General features: G+C 42.0%; 1 protein-coding gene across 4 annotated transcripts in view; it reads right to left on the reverse strand.

Moving 5' to 3' along the window:
• FRMD4B (FERM domain containing 4B) overlaps positions 1-21,508 on the reverse strand; it is a 354,838-nt gene that overhangs the window by 131,034 nt on the left and 202,296 nt on the right. For 3 of the 4 annotated variants that reach the window (XM_012473977.2, XM_012473989.2, XM_012473974.2), the window contains 2 exons: positions 6,122-6,187; positions 3,589-3,683 (listed from right to left, as the gene is read on the reverse strand). In XM_012473977.2, the coding sequence (XP_012329400.1) occupies positions 3,589-3,683; positions 6,122-6,187 (161 nt within the window). Of the gene's footprint in view, positions 1-3,588; positions 3,684-6,121; positions 6,188-13,750; positions 13,837-21,508 lie in introns of those variants that run through there. The other variant, XM_012473982.2, reaches the window with a different exon arrangement.

Consider the following 21,508-nt stretch of genomic DNA (forward strand, 5'->3'; position numbering starts at 1 on the left):
TTCAGGCAATTCTCCTGCTTCAGCCTCCTGAGTAGCTGGGATTACAGGCACGCGCCACCATGCCCAGCTAATTTTCTGTATTTTTAGTAGAGATGGGGTTTCACCATGTTGACCAGGATGGTCTTGATCTCTTGACCTCGTGATCCACCCGCCTCGGCCTCCCAAAGTGCTGGGATTACAGGCGTGAGCCACCGTGCCCAGCACTTGTATAAGATACTATTATGTCCAGCACACAGATGAGAAAACTTGAGTGTCAGATGTTAAGTAGCTGGTCTAAGGTCACACAGCTAGCTATCAAGATTCTCTGATACCTGCTCCTACCTCCCTCTCAACCCTCATCCTGTACCACTTTCCCTTTTAATCTCTGTACTCTCATCACACTGGCTTTATTTTTGTTTGGGACCGGTTCTCACTCTGTCGCTCGGGCTGGAGTGCAGTGGTGAGATCACCGTTCACTGAAACCTCCACCTCCTGGCCTCAAGCAATCCTCCCACCTAAGCCTCCCGAGGAGCTCGGACTCCAGTGAACCACCATACCCCTTTAATTTTTTTGTTTGTATTTTTACTAGAGATGGGGTTTCACCATGTTGCCCACGCTGGTCTGGAATTCCTGGCCTTAAGTGAGCTGACTGTCTCAGCCTCCCAAAGTGCTGGGATTACGGGTATGAGCCATTGTGCCCAGCCTTGTTTTTTCTTTCTCAAAAAAAAAAAAAAAAAAAAAAACAAATCACAAAAGTCATGCTCAGCCCCATCTCAGGACTTTTGCACTGGCTTTTTTTTGTAATGCCTCCCCAGACTTTTGCAGAACTGGCTCTTGCTTTTCATTATATGTCATCTCCTAGATACTGTCCTAGCCCACCCTGTCTAAAACTGATCCCAGGTTTTCTTGGTCATGGCCTTTTATGTTCTTCAATGCACTTGTAATTGCTGATACTTCTTTGATCTATCTGTTTACTTTTTATGCTGGACTACACCATTGCAATATGAGCTCCATAAAAGCAGGGGCCTTGTCTGTGTTACTCCTAGCTGAATCCTTGTGATCTAGAACAACACCTGGCATTGAGTGAGCATTCAAAAAATATTTTATTTTTTATTTTTAGAGATGAGGTCTTGCTGTATTGCCTAGGCTGGAGTGCAGTGGCATAATCATAAGCTCACTGTAGCACTGAACTCCTAGGTTCAAGTAATCCTCCCACCCCGGCCTCAGCCTCCTGAGTGGCTAGGACTAGAGTTTGTATATCACCACACCTAGCTGATTTTTTATTTGTTTTTTTTTTTTTTTTTGTGTGTGTGTGTGTGTGTGTGTGTGTGTGTGTGTGTGTGTGTGTTGGTAGAGATGGGATCTCACTATGTTGCCTAGGCTGGTCTTGAACTCCTGGCCTCACACAATACTCCCACCCTTGGTCTCCCAAAGTGCTGAGATTACAGGTGTGAGCCATTCTTAATGTGTATATATATATATATATATATATTTTTTTTTTTTTTTTTTTGAGACAAGATCATACTCTGTCACCCAGTCTGGACTGCAGTAGCGCCATCATCATAGCTCACTGCTAGCCTTGACCTCCTGGGCTCAAGTTTTCCTCCCACCTCAGCCTCCCAAGTAGCTGGGACTACAGATGTGTGTCACCATGCCTGGCTAACTTTTTAATTTTTTTTGTAGAGATGAGGTCTCCCTATGTTGCCTAGGCATCTCTGAAACTCCTGGACTCAAGGGATCCGCCTGCCTTGGCCCTCTAAAATGCTGGGATTACAAGTGTGAACTATCACACCCAGTTAATATTTTTCATTGAATAAATGACTCCAATATTCATGTTCTTAACCTCTACTCTACATGACCTCTGCCTAAATTATAGTGCTTATAGTACTATAATTACAGTTCATGCCATATAACCTAGCCATTGTATATTTATGGCTTTACGTCTTATACTGTTTGCTATGATTTCATCCACATTCGGATTCAGCCTATTTGTGTGTATGTTCAATCACTGATTCACATGAGCTGGTGCTGGCTTTCCAGCATGAACTTGTTGTCAGTGGGCATCGGCATTTCCCATTTCATCCAGCAGAGGACATGTCATACAGAGCCTCTCAAATGGCAGCTGTTGAGTGATTCAGAGTGAGGTGAGAGATATCCAGTGTACTCTCTTCTGCCTTGTTGAACCCTCTTTGGGAAACATCCTCAATCCAGAATCAAAGTTTTCAGGTTTTTCTACTTCTCTTGACAGTTCAGCTGCCTGGTTTTTGCCAAGCCCAAATCCTGAGCCTACTGGCATATCCTGGAGGTCCTAGGCTCACAGCCCACCCAGGCCAGGAATAATGGGAAGTCACAAGGTGTTAAAAGTAAATTAACTCCTTCTTGAGATGATTTTCCACCTGATTAAACTGAAGAACTGAAAAAAACATCTAAATTGCCAGCATTATGAAAAGAATGCTGCATGGCTGGCCAACATATTTTATGTCTGGAACATATCTTCTTACATTTTAATATTTAAGGAGCTCTTTGGAAATTATGTGCAGAAAGAGGAAGGATTCCTCTGATAATGTATCTGGCTGCATATAATGTAGGCAAATTGGGCTGCCATAAAAAAGACAGGCAGACAGACAGACAGACACACACACACACACACACACACACACACAGACACACGGAGAGAGAAAGAGAAAAGAGCTAGTAAGTCCAAACACATTTGCTTACATAGGGCTTTAAATTCTCATGAATTTATTTTTATTTACCTGCCTTCTTTCAGGGAGCATATATATTGTTGACAAATGTATATAATATTCAACAACTTAGCATAAAAAGCAAAAAAAAAAAAAAGACAGTTGAGAAGGCAACATAAGACAGACCTAAGTGGCAGTTTAAAAGTTCACTCCATATTAAACTATATACATGTTTTTTGGGTGGGCCACAAATTTACCTTTAAGCTCTCTTGTCACCAACATCAACACATCCACTCAGTTTCAAGATGTGAGTAAATGTCTAGTATTTCTATCACTGATACATAAGCTAAATTAGCAAGCACAACCACATTCAAAGACATGTGAATATACACTATAATCAGGAATAACAAACTCATTACTACAAATTTCCTTTTTTTTTTTTTTGAAATGGAGTCTCTCTCTGTCACCCAGGCTTGAGTGCAGTAGCGTGATCTTTACCCACTGCAACCTCCGCCTCTTGGGTTCAAGTGATTCTCCTGCCTCAGCCTCCTGAGTAGCTGGCACTATAGGTGCGCACCACCATTATTTTTAGTAGAGAAGGAGTTTCACCATATTTGTCAGACTGGCCTTGAACTCCTGACCTCGTGATCCGTCTGCCTCAGCCTCCCAAAGTGCTGGGATTATAGGCATGAGCCACTGCGTCCAGCCAAATTTCTAAAACAATGTTTTGAGTACTAAAATGGTCAATATTCCTTTGCTTCTTCCTTTGCAATAGTCCTAGGGGACAAATTGCATATTAAAAAACCTTTAAGCAGGACATGTTCTAATTCCTGGAGGACTTATTTCCTTTCTTGTTACTTATGGATGACAGCAAGTAGGTAGCCCACACAAAAGGTAAAGAAACTGAAACTATTAAAAGACTTACGTGTCATCTATGAACGTTATTCCAAAATACTCCTTTTCTTTCAGGTTGAAATGTGAAGCCACGAGGTCCAGCAACTCTCTTGCTAAAAGTTTGGGCTGTCAAAATAAAAATCTGGTTAGAAGCAATGTGGTCCTTCTCTTACTACTACTACCTTCCTCTGCCCTAAATAGTTTAAAGCAGCTTTTGTTTGTTTGTTTGTTTTCTATTACCTGCCCCTGTTTGTGGATTAGGTTGATGTACTATAGACAATTCTTTTTTTTTTCCTGAGATGAAGTCTCACTCCATTGCCTAGGCTGGAGTGCAATGGCATAATCTCGGCTCACTGCAACCTCTGCCTCCTGGGTTCAAACAATTCTCGTTTCTCAGCCTCCCAAGTAGTTGGGACTCCAGGTGCCCACCACCACGCCTGGCTACATTTTGTATTTTTAGTAGAGACAGGGTTTCACCTTGTTGGTCAGGCTGGTCTCGAACTCCTGACCTCAGGTGATCCACCCGCCTCAGTCTCTCAAAGTGCTGGGATTACAGTCATGAGCCACCAAGCCAGGCCAACAATTCTTTACGAATAGTTGGAAGGAGAAGAGATGGGAATAGAAATATCAATGAGACCATCATTTTCATGTATTTGCAATTCACTCAAGTGCCTTATATTTTCCCTCTAAGGTGCACTTACTAAGATGTTGTTTTGGAAAAAAATACTCTTTTATATGTAATGTGGTGCTAATGCCCAAGACAAAGAATATTAAACAGCTTGCTGCTTGGTTATCTGTGACATATAAAAGACTGGAGGAATCATTTTGCTTGTTGGTGGCCAGTTGAAGAAGTCCAGACTCAAAGCTGTGGGGCTACTGATGAAAATAATACTAATACTACTAATAATAAATAGTTTCCATTTATTATGCTGAACTTATATATATTGTCATTTAATCCTTATAATGAGCTATGAGGTACGGCTTTTTATTTCCATTTTATAAATGAGTCAACGAGGGCCCAGAGTGATTAAGCACCTTACTTGATGTTACACTGTTAGTAAGGGCAGGGATTTGAACCTAGTCTGTCCCCTTCTAAAGCCTAAAATTTTCTTTCCGAAGATGGAGATATTGTATCCATTGCATACATCATCATCAACAGTAACAAGCACCTAGTGAGAAGAAGGATATAATCTATATGCTTTTGGGAAGCTCTGGATCTGGTGAGAAGAAATATGGGTTTGGAATCAGCCAGAATGCCTGGAGTGATAATTGATGCTGGATTTGGAGGGACTGGGGAAGAAAAGGGGAATGCTTGCAGGAGGAACTCTGGATGGATTCTTTTTGAACTTTGAGCCAAACAGTTTAGGGTATATTACAATGGCTGTTGGGGAAAAAAAAATGGACATGATTTAAAGGAAAAAAAAAAAAGACAGAAACAGGCAGACATCTAGACTAAAGGTCTACTTTGGCGAAGCTACTGTTGACTGTACTATTTCACTCAAATTGAAGCCTAAGTATAGTGGGCTAGGGACAGGCCTTGGAAGAGAAAAGAATTTAGGTTTGGTTAGAGGAGAAAATTCTAGGCTAGCTGTAGGTGTGGCTTGTCCGCAGGGACTTTCACAATTTTGAAAGACTCTTGGTCCAGAGTGTTGGGTGAATAGAAATAGAAGCATCAACAATTAAAATATCATTGTTTGGCTGGGTGCGGTGGCTCACGCCTGTAATCTCAGCATTTTGGGAGGCCGAGGTGGGTGGATCACTTGAGGACAGGAGTTCTAGACCAGCCTGGCCAACATGGTGAAACCCAATCTCTACTAAAAATATAAAAATTACCCGGGTGAGATGGTGGGGGCCTGTAGTCCCAGCTACTCGAGAGATTGAGGTAGAAGAATTGCTTGAACCCAGGAGGCAGAGGTTGCAGTGAGCTGAGATTGTGCCACTGCACTTCAGCCTGGGCAACAAAGCGAGACTACATCTCAAAAAAAAAAAAAAAAAAAAAATATATATATATATGTATACACACACACACACACACACACAATCACTTATATAGTGCCATATATTTTACAAAGAGATTTTACTCGCATATATAATCTAGCTTGATTTTTAACCATAATTCTGCTGGGAAGCCTAGGCAGTTCCCAGTTGATGAAACTGGGTATTTCACTTGCACAATGCCATGTAGCTGGACAGTGGCAGAATGCAGAGTCCCACCTCACAATAATCCTTTCAGGAAATACTACGCTTCCCAATTTACCAACAAGAGGTTCAGAGAAGTAAAGTCAATTCCCCAGGGTCACAGAGCTATTAAGTGTCAGGCTGAGATTGGAACCCAAGTGCCTCTGAATCCATGTCACCAGGCTATAATTATCCTTACATATGGACCAGGTTTTCTGACTTCAAAGATGCTTTTTTCCCCTTGATCAACTCTGAGTCACTGGCTTTGAGGCAAAGATAAGGGAGAAGGCTGAGTACAGCCTATGAGGCTCAGAGAGGGAATGAGGATGAGCTGTCCCTGTGTGGGCAACACCTATTTGAGTAATACCCACTAGGACAACACCTACCTGAACCAGCAGCTCCAGTCTCCTATCATCCAGGAGGTGCACCTGGCAGTGCCTGCCTTCTGTCATCTGCGGGGACAAAACAGGAAGAGTGGTGTCAGGGCCAGGGCTGGCAAGCAAACCTCTAGACTCATTGTATCACTTATTTTATATGAGATGTGCTCAGCTTATAAATGGCTTTAGTTGAGTTAATCAACAGGCTTGGCCAGAAACAGATTTATTATATGGGAGTAATTTGGATTTAAAAGAAGAAAAGAACAAAGACCACAGGCTAGTCAATATATTGCAAAAATAATGCCCATACAAGTTCAAGCAATGCACACAACATTATTCTATGGAAGACAGGTCTCCATCCCAGAGGAAACTACTATATTTTTCCTGGAATTAATGTTTTGTTAAAAAAAAAAAAAAGCCGGCTGGGCACATTGGCTCACGTCTAGCACTTTGGGAGGCTGAGGCAGGTGGATCACTTGAGGCCAGGAGTTTGAGACCAGCCTGAGCAACATAGTGAAACCCCGTCTCTACTAAAAAATACAAAAATTAGCCAGGCATGTGGTGCATACCCGTGATCTCAGCTACTCAGGAAGCTAAGGCCTGAGAATTTGCTTGAACTCAGGCAGTAGAGTTTGGAGTAAGCCGCGATCACGCCACTACACTACAACTTTGTGACACAGCGAGACTGTCTAAAAAAAAAAAAACAGCCTTCGTTCAGCTGGGCACAGTGGCTCATGCCTGTAATCCCAACACTCTGGGGGGCCAAGCAGGCGTATTGCTTGAGGCCAGGAGTTTGAGATCAGCCTGGCCAACATGGTGAAACTCCCTCTCTACAAAAAATACAAAAATGAGCCTGGGGTAGTGGCATGTGCCTGTAGTCCCAGCTACTCAGGAGGCTGAGTTGGGAGAATCACTTCGGCCTGGGAGGTTGAGGCTGCAGTAATCTGAGATTGCACCACTGCACTCCAGCCTGGGTGACAAAGACCCTTTTCCAAAAAAAGAAAAGAAAAAGCCTTTATTCACTGATGTATTTAACATCTCTCTGGGTATGGTGGCATGCACCTATAGTCCCAGCTACTCAAGAGGCTGAGGTGGGAGGATTGCTTGAGGCCAGGAGTTCAAGGCTGTAGTGAGCCATGATCACGCCTGTGAATAGCCACTGCACCCAAGCCTGTGGGCAACACAGACCTTATCTCTTAAAATAAAAAAAAAAAGTCTTCATTTTGGAAACTTCCTCCTCCACTTTTAGTATATCACCACCATAGTTAAGAACAGTTAAGATACATAGTTAAGAACAGTTCGATATATAAATTTCCAATTATATTTAGATTTTTATTATTCAGAATTGCAATACCGAAAAAATCTTTGTAAAATACTTAAACAGTGCATAGAATGCCAAGATACTCCTTGAGTAACTCATGTTCCAAACCATTTTATCTACAGAAATCACCATCCTGTTAGTTTGAGAAGAATCCTCACAGATCACTTGCATACGTATTTTCAGATATATATTTACACATTAAAAATTTTCAGATTTTACTTTAGTACATATTATTATATTGAATATGTTGTTTTGCAAATTAAGTACTCTTGATATTTCTGTGTGAGTATAACCTTCCAGAAATTTGATATATATGTGTGTATATGTGTGTGTATCCATGTATGTATGTGTGTATATATATATATTTTTGTTGTTCTTTTTTTTTCAATTCAAGTAGGACTATGCTTCACTTGCTGTTTTGCCTCTTGCTTTTTTTTTTTTTTTTTGAGGCGGAGTTTCGCTCTTGTTACCCAGGCTGGAGTGCAATGGCGCGATCTCTGCTCACCGCAACCTCCGCCTCCTGGGTTCAGGCAATTCTCCTGCCTCAGCCTCCTGAGTAGCTGGGATTACAGGCACACGCCACCGTGCCCAGCTAATTTTTTGTATTTTTAGTAGAGACGGGGTTTCACCATGTTGACCAGGATGGTCTCGATCTCTTGACCTTATGATCCACCCGCCTTGGCCTCCCAAAGTGCTGGGATTACAGGCGTGAGCCACCGTGCCCGGCCGCCTCTTGCTTTTTAAGTTCAGTATTTCTTAGTGATCTTTCTGATATCAGCACACAGAGGTGGACCTCATTCTTTTTAAAGACTCTATAGTATCCTCTATAATCATTGTGTGGATACATGATAATTGAATAAGAGAAACAGTTAGGTTGTTTCCAACCTTTTGATATCACAAGCAATGTCACCATGAACTTTACCATCTAGCCTTGTCCATGGATGTGGAATTGCTAGGTTACTTTTGAAAAGCAGGGGCAGCATTTTGTCTCTGAGACGCTGTACAAAACTGTAAGACCTGGAAACTCAGATACATATAAACCTAATTGAAAAAGAAAATTGCCTCCATTACTGAATACCAACAACCTATTCAGCATTGCATGAGGTGTTTTCTATAAATATTATCTCTGAGCAGCACAGTTACGTTCTGGGATTAGTATTATCCCCATTTAACGGATAAACAAATTGAGGCTCATATTGGAATAAGTTACCTGTTTTCAATGTGAAAACACTAATTATTGAATGCATATTTTTGATTGAACTCTGTTCTAAGAGTCTAAAAACTAGCTTAACTGGTTAGATCATGGTATTATGAAGATGTGCTTTGCAGGAACCACTGAGGTAGTGCTAAGAGGTAAGTTAGCAAGCTTGACTTTGTCCCATGGCCACAGCCTATTTCATTAATTCTGCAAAGTCAAGGTCAAATATACACCGTAGGTGTCCAGGGGAAAGGGAACAAATCTTTATTAGTTCTAGGCACTGAGCTGGGCACCTTACATGTAGTCTCTCAGTAAAGCTCTGCAAAAATGTACAACATGGCAACATCCCCATTTTATAGATAGGAAATTGAGGTACAGAGTTTATGGCAATTTACTCAAAGTTACCTGGGGAAGAAAACAGCCAAGTCAAGATTTGAATTAATGTCTAACTAAAAAAAAGAAAAAAGTCATCTTTTTTTTACTTTACTATACCAGAGGAGGAAATAATTAAGAGAGAACTAAATAAATGTGTCAGTTTAAATCACTTTACTTCTTTAGTGAAACAACCTTCGAAAGCCAACCCTAGCTGTATGCCTTACAGAAAGATATAACAAAATAATGCTCAAAAGATCACACAGTATGAATCTATTAAGGAACATGTCATAACTCATAAAATATTTAAAGCTACTCTGTTGTCCCATAATCCAAATAAGTTTATTTACTGATTTTAAAAAATCAGGCTGGGCACGTTGGCTCACACTGGTAATCTCAGTACTTTGGGAGGCTAAGGCAGGTGGATCACCTGAGGTCAGGAGTTAGAGACCAGCCTGGCTAACATGGTAAAACTCTGCCTCTACTAAAAATACAAAAAAATTAGCCAGGTGTGGTGGCAGGTGCCTGTAATCTCAGCTACTTGGGAGGCTGAGGCAGGAGAATCCCTTGAAGCTGGGAGGTGATGTCGCAATGAGCCGAGATCGTGCCACTGCACTCCAGACTGGGTGACAAGAGCGAAATTCCATCTCGGAAAAAAAAAACAATCATCTCTTTTCCCTTTCCATTTTGCTTTGGACCTCCCTCATATTATTCCTTTTATCAACACATAAGTCTTTTATTCTAGACTATTCAACTGTAGATATCTTTCTGATGTGTCTAACCATTTCATGACAAATGTGGGCATTATGCCCAGGGTTTACTGGGTCCTGTCCCTTTGGCCTCAGTTGACTGGGCAAGGGATAGACACCTGACTCAAACTGGGCCAATCAGAACCTCAGTCCAGGGAATCTGGAATTGGGTCCGAGAATATAAAAACTTGGTTGTTTATGGGCAGCCATTGTTTGTGTGTGTATGGAGAAAGGGAAAGCCATCTGCAGAAAGAATGAGGAAGACAAGTAGCTAGAAGGAGGCAAGAGATCTGTGTGGTGGCTCGTACCTGTAATCCCAGCACTTTGAGAGGCCGAGGCAGGAGGATCACTTGAGGTTAGAAGTTCAAGACCGGCCTGGCCAACGTTAAACCTTGTCTCTACTAAAAAAATATGAAAAAGTAGCTGGGTGCGGTGGTGTGTGTCTGTAATACCAGCTACTTGGGAGGCTGAGGCAGGAGAATTGCTTGAACCCAGGAGGTGGAGGTTGCAGTGAGCCAAGATCATGCCACTGCACTCCAGCCTGGGTGACAGAGCAAGACTCTGTCTCAAAAAAAAAAAAAAAAAAAAAAATGGAGGCAAGAGAATTCATGTGGCCTAAGAAGAAAAGCTTAAGAGAGTTGTCAGGGTTCTTAATATGTTTTCCAGTCACTTATAGTCCTTTTCACTGATCTGGGTGAATATTTGTCCTTAAGTTTCATGAAACACCCTGTATTCCTTTTAAAAATCTACTTTTTTTCCTCTCTTAAGCTAAGAGAGAGGATTCTGCTTCTTTTACTTATTTATTTTTGAGACAGAGTGTCCCTCTGTAACACAGGCTGGAATGCAGTGGCACGAACATGGCTCACTGCAGCCTTGACCTCCTGGGCTCAAATGATCCTCCTGCCTCCACCTCCTGAGTAGCTAGGACTATGTGTACATGCCATCATGCCTGGCTAATTTTTATATTTCTGCAGAGACGGGATCTCACTATGTTGCTCAGGCTGGTTTGGAATTCTTGGGCTCAAGCAACCTGCCTGCCTTGGACTTCCAAAGTGTTGGGATGACAGACGTGAGCCATAGTGCCCAGCTGGATTCTGCTTTTTGCAACTAAAAGCATTTTCATAAGACACCACAGGTTTCTATGACAAAACCAAAGCAAAAGGGTTCCAAAGTACAGACTCTCCAAATGATGTCATTAATATGAGAAAGTAATCTACTCATAATCACTGAGGTTCCCATCAATGACAACACAACAGTCAAGAGAGGCTGACATCTGGGGAACGGCATGTGATGAACGATTACAAGGGGCAGGCTGGAGAAGAGAGAGCAGATGAAAGGGAGAGAAAAACACCACAGTTACATGTCTGCACAGCACACATGGTGTTCAGTATTCACTAAGTTCTTTCCCCTGTGGAAAGATGGCTCTGCTGGTAGGTTAGGGGGCATTTGATGGTCGCTAGCAACAGAAAGGCCTGCCCTTGTAACTTATTTAAATTGGAGGTTGAAAAGTGATGGATGCATTTTGTTCATCACTACAGTGCTTATGAATAAATATTAGTTGATAATATTAGAAATCAGGTAATGTCACATAATTAAAAACAAGATGACAGCTTCTTTTGACAAATGGTAAGACCTGGAAATTCTGGGCTCAGTTTCCTCCATGGCAACATTTGGCCAGGGCAGGGCAGAGTATTTCCCTATTTGTATGAGGTTTGTGGTCTCTGGTTCACCCAAATGTATGTATGACCTGCCAGACTCTTGGGAGTAAGTCTTGACATCTGAGTGACCAAACCCTGATTTAAGTGGTGCCAGGGAAGAGACCCAACCAACACAAACAGAAACTCTGCTGTGCACCAGGCAAAGTACTTGACATTTAACACTCATTAATGTATAGAATTTTAACCTCTATGCTAACTTATCAAGGGGGCATCCCCATTTTAACTACCAGGAAATTAAGGCCTGAGAAGTGATGCAAGTTGCAAAGGAGTTCTAATGCAGTTATACGCTGGATCAAAATCGTAGTTTCTCTCTTACTAGCTGTGTTACCTTAGATAAGTTACTTGAACTTTCTGAAGCTTATAAGAAATATCCTGACAGCATTCAATCTGAAACTCTGAGAATGAAATCAGCCACTTCTGAGGCCCACAATTATTGTAGTGCCCATTTGTTTGAAAACTGACAGCTACACTTTTATGTAATCTATATGTTCTCCCCTACCTCCTTTTTTTTTTTTTTGAGACAGAGTCTCGCTCTGTTGTCCAGGCTGGAGTGAAGTGGCATGATCTCTGCTCACTGCAACCTCTGCCTCACAGGTTCAAGCTATTCTTCTGCCTCAGTCACTCGAGTCACTGGGAGTACAGGTGTGTGCCACCACGCCTGGCTAATTTTTGTATTATTAGTACAGACAGGGTTTCACCATATTGGCCAGGCTGGTCTCGAACTCCTGACCTCGTGATCCATCCGCCTCAGCCTCCCAAAGTGCTGGGATTACAGGCATGAGACACCACGCCATGCCTGTATTTTACCATTTTTAATAAATGCATTTTTAATGGGAGGAATGTTACTGACCCATTTTAAAGAGGATAAATAATAGGTAAAGTTAAAAAGCTGTTTAACAAGCACATGGCAGAATTCTCCAGAGCTGCTGTGGGGGAAAGAAAGAAAGAGAAGGAACCACCGGTTTCTGAGAGTCTTCTGTGTGCCTGGCACCTAGTAAGGAACTTTAATTACGCCAATAATACCACTCCTAGGCACTTTCTATATTCTAGGTATTGCACTAAGCACTTTACATAATCAACTTTCATGATGCTTACATGAGGTGGGTACTCTTAGCACTCCAACTGATGCTAGAGAGATAATAAATAACAAGATTCATAAATGGCAGAACCAGACCCAAATCCAAAGCCCAAAGCGCTCAACCACTTAGCAATACAGATGGTACTACATACACTGTAAAGCGACAAATGGTGAGAAAGCTTCCCACGCAGTCCATTTTCAATGGACCAGATGAGTGGGTAGAAAAATGAAAACAAAGAATCATGAAGCAGGCATGAAAACTCATTTCACTTCCAGAAAAAAATAATTTGAACAGAAGTAGTTAGAATTGTGGAATTTATAAATAGAAAGCATCTTAGAAGGTATCTATTAACCATTGCTTACTTGAAACATGGAGAAACTAAGAAACTGATGTGCCCAAAGCCACACAGCTAGTTAATGGCAGACCTGGGCTTGAAACTCAGAACTCTGACTCCCAAGCCAGAGCGTAAGTGAAGTGCACAAGGTTACTCATAGAATAAATAACATCTTATTCAAATGAACTTTTTCCCAACAGGTCAATTAAAAAATTTGTTAAATTATAACAACAGGCAGAAAAAAATAAAACCCTAACTGGGCATTTTAAATTTATCTTAAAACCTGACCTGGGCCAGGTGTGTTGGCTCACGCTTATAATCTCAGCACTTTGGGAGGCTGAGGTGGGAACATCCTTTGAGCCCAGGAGTTTGAGGCCCACCTGGGCAACATAGTGAGATCCCATCTCTACAAAAAATTAAAAAATTAGCTGGGCATTGTGGTGTGTGCCTGTAGTCCCAGCTACTTGGGAGGCTGAGGCAGGAGGATCGCTCGAGCCCAGCAGCAGTTCAAGACCAGCCTGGGCAATACAGCAAGACCCTGTCTCTAAAAACAAAAACAAAAACAAAAAAAACAGGAGTTATATTTGAAGGGAGCTGTATGTGGAGCACAATGATTATATTTACAAATACAGGATCATTTCTGAACCCCCAGAGACTATCAGAATAGTTTCCGAATTGGCCCCTACCTAGTGGCAGCTAATAGCAGCAAACGCTTCACATGAAATAAACATATTTTTTAAAAAAGATCTCTTTGGAAAACTTCTCTTCACATCCACCCTGAGTTGATCCCCTTCCCACCACCTTCCCCCTCACTGAACCCCAGGAATTTGAAAGCAAAAATTACAGGTGTTGGATTAAAACTCCCACCTCGGTCTGCAGCTGGCCTGTGTTTGCTCCCCAGCTGATAAGAGTCAGTCCTCAGAGTGCAAGTGCTGATTACTGGTGAAAAGACTTCATCCATCTGGTCAGTGGTTAAATGAGGAAGATCAGAAGGGAAGTGAGAATTGGCTATAGGCCAGACGTCTGGTTTTAAGGAGGGCCCCAATGCGGCAGCCCATACCGGGGTTCAAGTCTATATGAGAACACGCTCCCCACCCTGGCCCCCAATCCCACTGCCTGGTTTAGATGAGAGAGGAGAGCGGGTTGGTAAGAAACCAAAAGGCAAGTCAAGACAGACCCGTATGGAACCATTTATAATAACCGGGGTCAGCTTAAAAGGCAACAGGAAGTAAATACAAAAAATGACCAAAATCCCAGCCTACTTTGGTTTTGCTTTAGTTGTTCTTCAGAACAGAAACACATGAAATTGGTAAGAAAGCAGCAAGCTTTAAAAATTTTTTTTCTTCTCTTTCTCTCTCTCATTCCTTTTGACCTTTTTGAAAGCTTAGTGAGAAAGGTCCTGCTGCATAAAAATGCCTCCTCAGGGTTTTCTGTGTGGTCACCATCTAGAGTGAAATCTGCCATCTGGAAGGGTGAAAACCCAGCTATCTAACCAGGTTCTGCACTTCCAGTTGAGCCCTACAATGGTTCAAAACTGTCCAAGAACTTGATTGCTTCATTCACCACTGCCTCCTCAGGGCCTAGAATGGTGCCTGGTATATGGTAAGACTATGGTATATAAATATCTGCTGAGTGAAGAAAGTCTTAACTTTTCAGAACCCAGACACAGCTAACACTGACATAAATACATTCACAAATGATTTTTTTTTTTTCCACACAGGGTCTCACTCTGTCACCCAGGCTGGAGTACGGTGGCACGACCACGACTCACTGCAGCCTCGACCTCCCCAACTCAAGTGATCTTCCCACTTCAGCCTCCCGAATAGCTGGGACTATAGGCATGTGCCACCACACCTGGCTAATTTTTTGTACAGATGGGGATCTCACTATGTTGCCTAGGCTGGTCTTCAACCCCTGGGCTCAAGCAGTTCTCCTGCCTTGGCTTCCCAAACTGCTGGGATTACAGGCGTGACCCACTGCACCTGGCTCACAAATGATTTAAACGGACAGCACAATCCAAAGCGAGGATGTTCCTGGCAACTCCCAAGCCTTGGCCCAGAAAAACTCACACATAAAAAACAACCTTTCCACCCAAAGAAGAAGATATGCTATTAAACTCCTCATCAGATGAGATATTCTGGAGGAACTGGAGAGCGGGAGAAGGATGTATCTAGGACGTTCTTACTTTGGGATCTATTGAGTGGATGGAGTTTTATATTTCACCCCAATGATGTCAACCCTAGCTGAACAGGGCCCCTTTATATCATCTCTGGGTGTTGACTGAATATGAGCTATTGACACTCCCGTTCAGAGAATGGCCTAGACTGACACAGATGTCTCCAGAGTCAGCTGTGATTTTCCTTCAAGTTATTTTAAGACAGTGCCTACCCTCCCAATGTGCAATCACTGGAGACTTCTTTCTTAAGTGTCAATAAACGATTCTCCTAGCTTCTGCCAAACACTTACTACATGTCACACAAGTATGGATTGCTTCACATGTGCAGTCACTTCTTTCACGATGTTAACAACCCTACCAGGGAGAGTCATTGTTTAGATTCCCCCCTCCTTTTTTTTTCTGACACAGGGTCTTGCTCTGTCACCCAGGCTAGAGTACAGTGGCACAAACATGACTCACTGCAGCCTCTACCTCCTGGGCTTAATCAGTCCTCCCACTTCAGCCTCCTGAGTATCTGGGACCACAGGCATGTGCCACCATGCCTGGCTAATTTTTTTCTATTTTTTGTAGAGATGGGGTCTTGCTATATTGCCCAGGCTGGTCTTGAACTCCTGGACTCAAGCAATTTTCTCATGCTGGCCTCTCAAAGTGCTGGGGTTACGGGCATGAGCCGCTCTGTTTAGATTTCATAGATGACCAAACTGAAGTGTAGAGAGGTTAAGTGGCGCCTGGTCACACAGTGATAAAGTTGGGTAGAATCTCAGGATCCATCAGTCATACCAAAGTAGGGCTTGTGTACACATCCTGCAGGTTCACTGGAAGTGGAGAAGGAGAAAGACAATGAGAGAGGAAGAAAAGCAGGCAGTGTGAACGAAGCAAATGAGGAAAGAGAAGTGAATGAGAGAAGAGGGGAGAAATGATAAAGAAGAGGAGAATTCAGTTTGCCAAAGCTGAAATTGAGTAATAAGTAATTTGCCTTAAGAGAAATGCTAATAATAATAATAATAACAGCTGCTGACTGTGTGCCTGATAACTATCCCAAATACTTTCATTTATATACAAGGACTTTTATGGCTGGGCACGGTGGCTCACACCTGTAATCCCAGCACTTTGGGAGGCTGAGGTGGGCAGATCACCTGAGGTCAGGAATTTGAGACCAGCCTGGCCAATGTGGCGAAATCCCTTCTCTATGTCTTTTAAATAAATTCTCATAACAACACTGTAAGGTGGATCCCATTACCAGCTTCATTTTATGAATGAGAAAATTGAGGCTCAGAAAGGTACATGGCTGACCCACCCTACAAGGTCATAGGGCCAGGAAGAGGCAGAGTAGGATGTAAACCCAGGTGTTCTGACTCCAGAATCCATGCTCTCAAGTGCTACATTACTTCTGTACAAAGTATTTCCTATCTCATACATCCTATATATGAAATCACTGTAGCTTAGGCACTTAACATATCATCTTGATTGCAAAGCCTAACACCTGCTCTGAAGAGCTTGATCTAGAATTACCAAATCAGAGTTGGCTGGTTCAGGTCATTGTCTCGAGGCAAGGCCAGAAGAGGAGCAAGGTTTTACAATCACCATACCTTGGCTACTTCTGGTCCCACACTGATGAAATATGGGCAACTGCTAAAAACAGTGTCTATGTTTGCTATCGATCTTCCTTGGGCAGTCAGGATGGAATTAATCTCCACCTGTTGGCCTGCTTCCATGGCTCTGTCAGGCTTATGTGAACACTCAGAATACAGGATGATATTTGTCAGTTATGTGGCCTCCCGGAACTGACTCCACATTACTCAGGGATTAAGATAGAGCCTAGCACACAGGTAATTAATTCAGTGTGGAAAAGCTCTGGATTATGTGTTCATTCATTCACTCAATCAATATGTACTGAGCACTCTCTAAGTGCAAAGCGCTGTTCTTGGTGCTATTATATACCAGCCAATAAGACTGAAAGAGCACTATCTCTGGAGCTTGCCCGACAGTTCCCAACCTCAACACTGCTAGTATTTGCAGCCAGGTAACTTATTATCGTGGAGCATAGTCCTGGGCACTATAGGGTGCTCTACACTATACTGACCTCTACACTAGATGTCAGTAGATCCTCCCCCATATGTCTCCACACCTTGCCAAATGTCCCCTGGGGCACAAAATCATCTCTTTTGAGAACAACTGCTTTAGAGGTGAGGAGAAGTAAAGAAACTGTTAACAATTAAACAAATAAGTTATTTTCAGATAATAAAGGCTCTGAAGTAGATATACTAGCATGGAATTGAGTTCTAACTCACTTCTCTTTACCCAGGAAGCACAAGAAATGAGGAAACTGATGGAGAAGGTCAGGTGTAGTGGTTCCCTCTTGTAATCCTAATGCTTTGGAAGGCTGAAGTGGGAGGATTGCTCGAGCGTAGGAATTTTGAGATCAGCCTGGGCAACAGAGTGAGACCCTGTCTCTACAAAAATTAGCCAGGCGTATATCTGTAGTTCTATCTACTTGAGAGGCTGAGGCAGGAGGATCACTTGAGCCCAGGCCTTTCGAGCCATGACTGTGCCACTGCACTCCAGCCTGGGCTACAGTGAGGCACTGTCTCAAAAAAAAGAAAAAGAAAAAAAAGAAAAAAATAGATGATGAGAACTTATATTGGACCACTGCTCTTGATCAAGTGGCTCCAAGTAGAGATTGGAGGGCTGATGGTGTTTTCTGAACATTTAACTGCATGCTCCTTTCTGCCTGGCAGAGGTTGGGAGAAAGTAAACAAGAAAGGCTGGTCAGTCAGTGAACAGCCATTGCTGCAGCTCCAGTGCCAACCTGGCAGGCAGTTCCAGCCAGCTTTGGGCAGACATTCCCCAGAGAGGGCATTCTCATAAATGACAATCCCTTATCAGAGTCTAGCCTGATCTCATAAGTCTGGTAAAAAGAAAAGCCAGGTTTTAAAGGAAGAAAGAAAAAGAAAGAAACAAAGCAACTTATAAAGCCTGGAGCTGAAGGCCATCAGCAGACACTAGCCTGGTGTCAATGAGACGTGTACAGGATTTAGAGTCGGGAGGTATGAGTTTGTGTCCCAGCCGTGCCATTTATCTAAGAGAACATCATGGTATCTCTCTCTCAGTTTCTGCTCCTGTGAAATGGGAAGGATAAAAATCAGTCTCATTTAGTTTTGCCTCTTATATTAAGGGAGGTTGAACTTATAAACTATACCTTAGAAGCATAGATGATAATCGTATCATCAGTAATACACTATTTATTGAGTATAGGTTAGGTGTTAGGGTCTGTGCTAAGTGCTTGACATGTATTACCAGTTTATCCTTACCCTAGTGCTGTTAGTACTACTGTTAGTGGAAATAATGTCTTAGCTATTGAATACTATCCTGTTCTCCAGAAATGGTTATCTGAAGTTGCTTAAGTGCTTATTTTTCCCAGGAAATAAGTTTTCCTAGATTATTATTATTTGAGACAAGGTCTCTCTATATCACCCACGCTGGAGTACAGTGGTACAACCATAGCTCACTGTAGCTTCAGCCTCCTGGGCTTAAGCAATCCTCCCACCTCAGCCTCCCAAGCAGATGGAACTACAGGTATACACCATCACACCTGGCTAATTACATTTTTGTTTTTTTTTTTTTTTTTGTAGAGACAGGGTCTCACTGTGTTGCCTAGGCTAGTCTTGAACTCTTGGGCTTAAGTGATTCTCCTGCCTCAGTCTCCCAAAGTGCTGGGATTACAGGCATGAGCCATCATGCCCAGTCTCTTCTGCATTATTAAGACACCAAGCTGTCATATTTAAGTTAAAAATCAACCCACCAGTTAAACCCTGGAGAGACCCAAAAACCTAATAGCTGAGGATTCATTCAATCTGATTTTCCCAGTGATAATCAACAGACTAACTTACAACCACCATTTTTAGCTGCCCATATGTCCAAAGCTGGGGAAAGAAAGTGGTAAACTCTAACACTTAACTGATCGTGACCAGATCATGTCTTGGGTCAGGATACCTTTGCTCTCACCTACATGAAATGCAAGTTAATATGTGTTGATGGCTTTGTCTATGTCATGCACGTTTACATACATTTTCTCCATTAAGCTCTCAAACCTACCCTGTGAAGCAGATAGTTTCCACAATCTGAGATTCCACGAGGTTGAGAATAACTTGCCTGAGGTCCCACAGTTCATAAGGGGCTGGGCCAGCTCAAAAGATGCTCAACAAACAACATGAGAGGGAAAAATCAGGGCATATATCTACATGGAAGAAATTGCAGTGAAAAGCAAGATTCTCTTTATATTCTGATTGTGCTTCTCCAATTAGAAACTCATATTAAGCACCAAGAAGAGACTGTCTAACATTTATTTTCAGAAAAACATGCAGGATATTTCTGCTGTTCCTCTCCAGAAAGAAACAGCCTCTTTGCTTAAAACCACTTGTTAGGCTGTATTTTTAGACATCATGGTACAGTATCAATGAGTCAAAAAAAAAAAAAAATGGGAGGGCACAGATACTGTAAACAGGAAAAGTCCCAAAAATGGAACCAAGAAAAGCTGAGAGCACACTCTGTGGGTTGGGGGTGGGGGATTTTCGTTTTCATCTGCAGTTCAGGTTAACCAGAAATGAAAGTTCTCCCATCGCCTTGTAGAAAATGGAAATTTTGGCTTCAGTGATTATGCAAGTAGCAGACACCCTGTGGTTTGGAAACTTTTTGCTTTGCCAACTGTCAGTTTTCTCTTTTCCCGTGAAAAACAACCTGTAGGAAGGAGTGAAAAAGTACTGCGTCTTTCAAAAACTTAAAAGTCTCAAGTGTAACGTGTGTGAAGAGATACTGAAAATGAACTGCAGTACTTGTAATTTAGATATTCTAGATACTGTCTATTCACAGTATAACACATTTAGAAATCTTGCGCTCAACAGAAACCACGCATAAAGCAAACAAATCATGTACATCCTCTGGGAACCTAAGAATTAGCAAAAATTAATTAGAAAATCAGAATCAACTTTACACTAATTTTGGAGTACGTGCTTACTGTCGGGGTTTTCATGTTTCCATTTTTAATCAACCCTGTTAGAATGTCTCTGATTTACGCTTTTCCAAGTTTCTTTATTCTTTGTGACTCATGTATAGATAGAGGCTGAAATAAGTCCTCCTTAGGGAGTTTATAATTAAAACAAATGGATTGTATTAGGTTTAGAGTCATAGCCTGTCTCTGATTTGTTGGTAGAAACATCATATTTGGGTAAGGGTTTTAGAAAGGAATCACCAAATTGTAAAAACAGAAAAGTCAAACTCATTTGGGACATATAGAAAAATTCTTAATCTTAACATCCAGGATTTGTTTCACCGTCACAGAAGAAATATTTCCTCTCAACTTAGAGGCTTCTAATATTTAGTCAAGAAACTTCCTTGTCACCTAATGCAGGCTATGTTTTCAAAGGGGATTCAGACTCTTTGTGAAGCCAATGTGGGATTCAAAGATTAAAACAAAACAAAAGTGGAAGCCACAGGTCAGGACAACACAGAAATATGAAAAAAGAGTCAAAAATAGATTCCTTGGCAAGTACCAGGCAGCACAAGTGAGAGGAAAGAATCCTTTGAGAGAGAAATGGTGGTGGAGAGCTGGCTCTTGGCCCCTCATGAAAGCCCACTATCCCATTTTCAAGCTGGTTGTAAGGTACAACCAGTTTTAAAGTACATAAACTTACAATGAAATACAATGTATTAAAAGCAAAGGTAATACAACTCTTCACTTTCCAACTGTTTTACTATATTTACTATGATCTTTGCTCTTGTGGTTATGGAATCTGCATGGAAGTAACACCATTTAATGCCATGCTACTGCTCTTCTTTTCCCAAATCATTAAGTCAGTCAAGGTGAGAGTATTTACACCACAGAAAATGGCAAGTGCTACAAATCAGTGCCCTTCTTTTCCAGAGCTAGTTGTGTCAGAGGTGTTCACGCTGGAGTGACTCCATCTTGCATGGGACCTGGGTAAAATAAGGCTGAGACCTACTGGGGCACATTCCCAGGAGGTTAGGCATTCTTAGTCACAGGACGAGATAGGAGGTCAGCAGGGCTGGTATCACAAGATACAGGTATAAAGACCCAGGTGATAAAATGGGATGCAGCAAAGAAGCCAGCCAAAACCCACCCAAACCAAGATGGTGATGAAAATGACCTCTGGTGGTCCTCACTGCTTACTATATACTAATTATAATGTATTAGCATGCTTTAAGATACTCCCATCAGTGCCATGACAGTTTACAAATGCCATGGCTATGTCCAGAAGTTACCCTATATGGCCTAAAAAGGGGAGGAATCCTCAGTTCTGGGAACTGCCTGCCCCTTTCCTAGAAAATTCATGAATAATCCACCCCTTGTTTAGCATATGATCAAGAAATAATCATAAATAGCCATCTAGCAGCCCTCGGTACTGCTCTGCCTATGGAGTAGCCATTCTTTT

Source organism: Aotus nancymaae, unplaced genomic scaffold, assembly GCF_030222135.1.
Source record: "Aotus nancymaae isolate 86718 unplaced genomic scaffold, 86718_ANA_hifiasm-v0.15.2.pri h1tg000046l, whole genome shotgun sequence".
NCBI classification, from domain to species: domain Eukaryota; kingdom Metazoa; phylum Chordata; class Mammalia; order Primates; family Aotidae; genus Aotus; species Aotus nancymaae.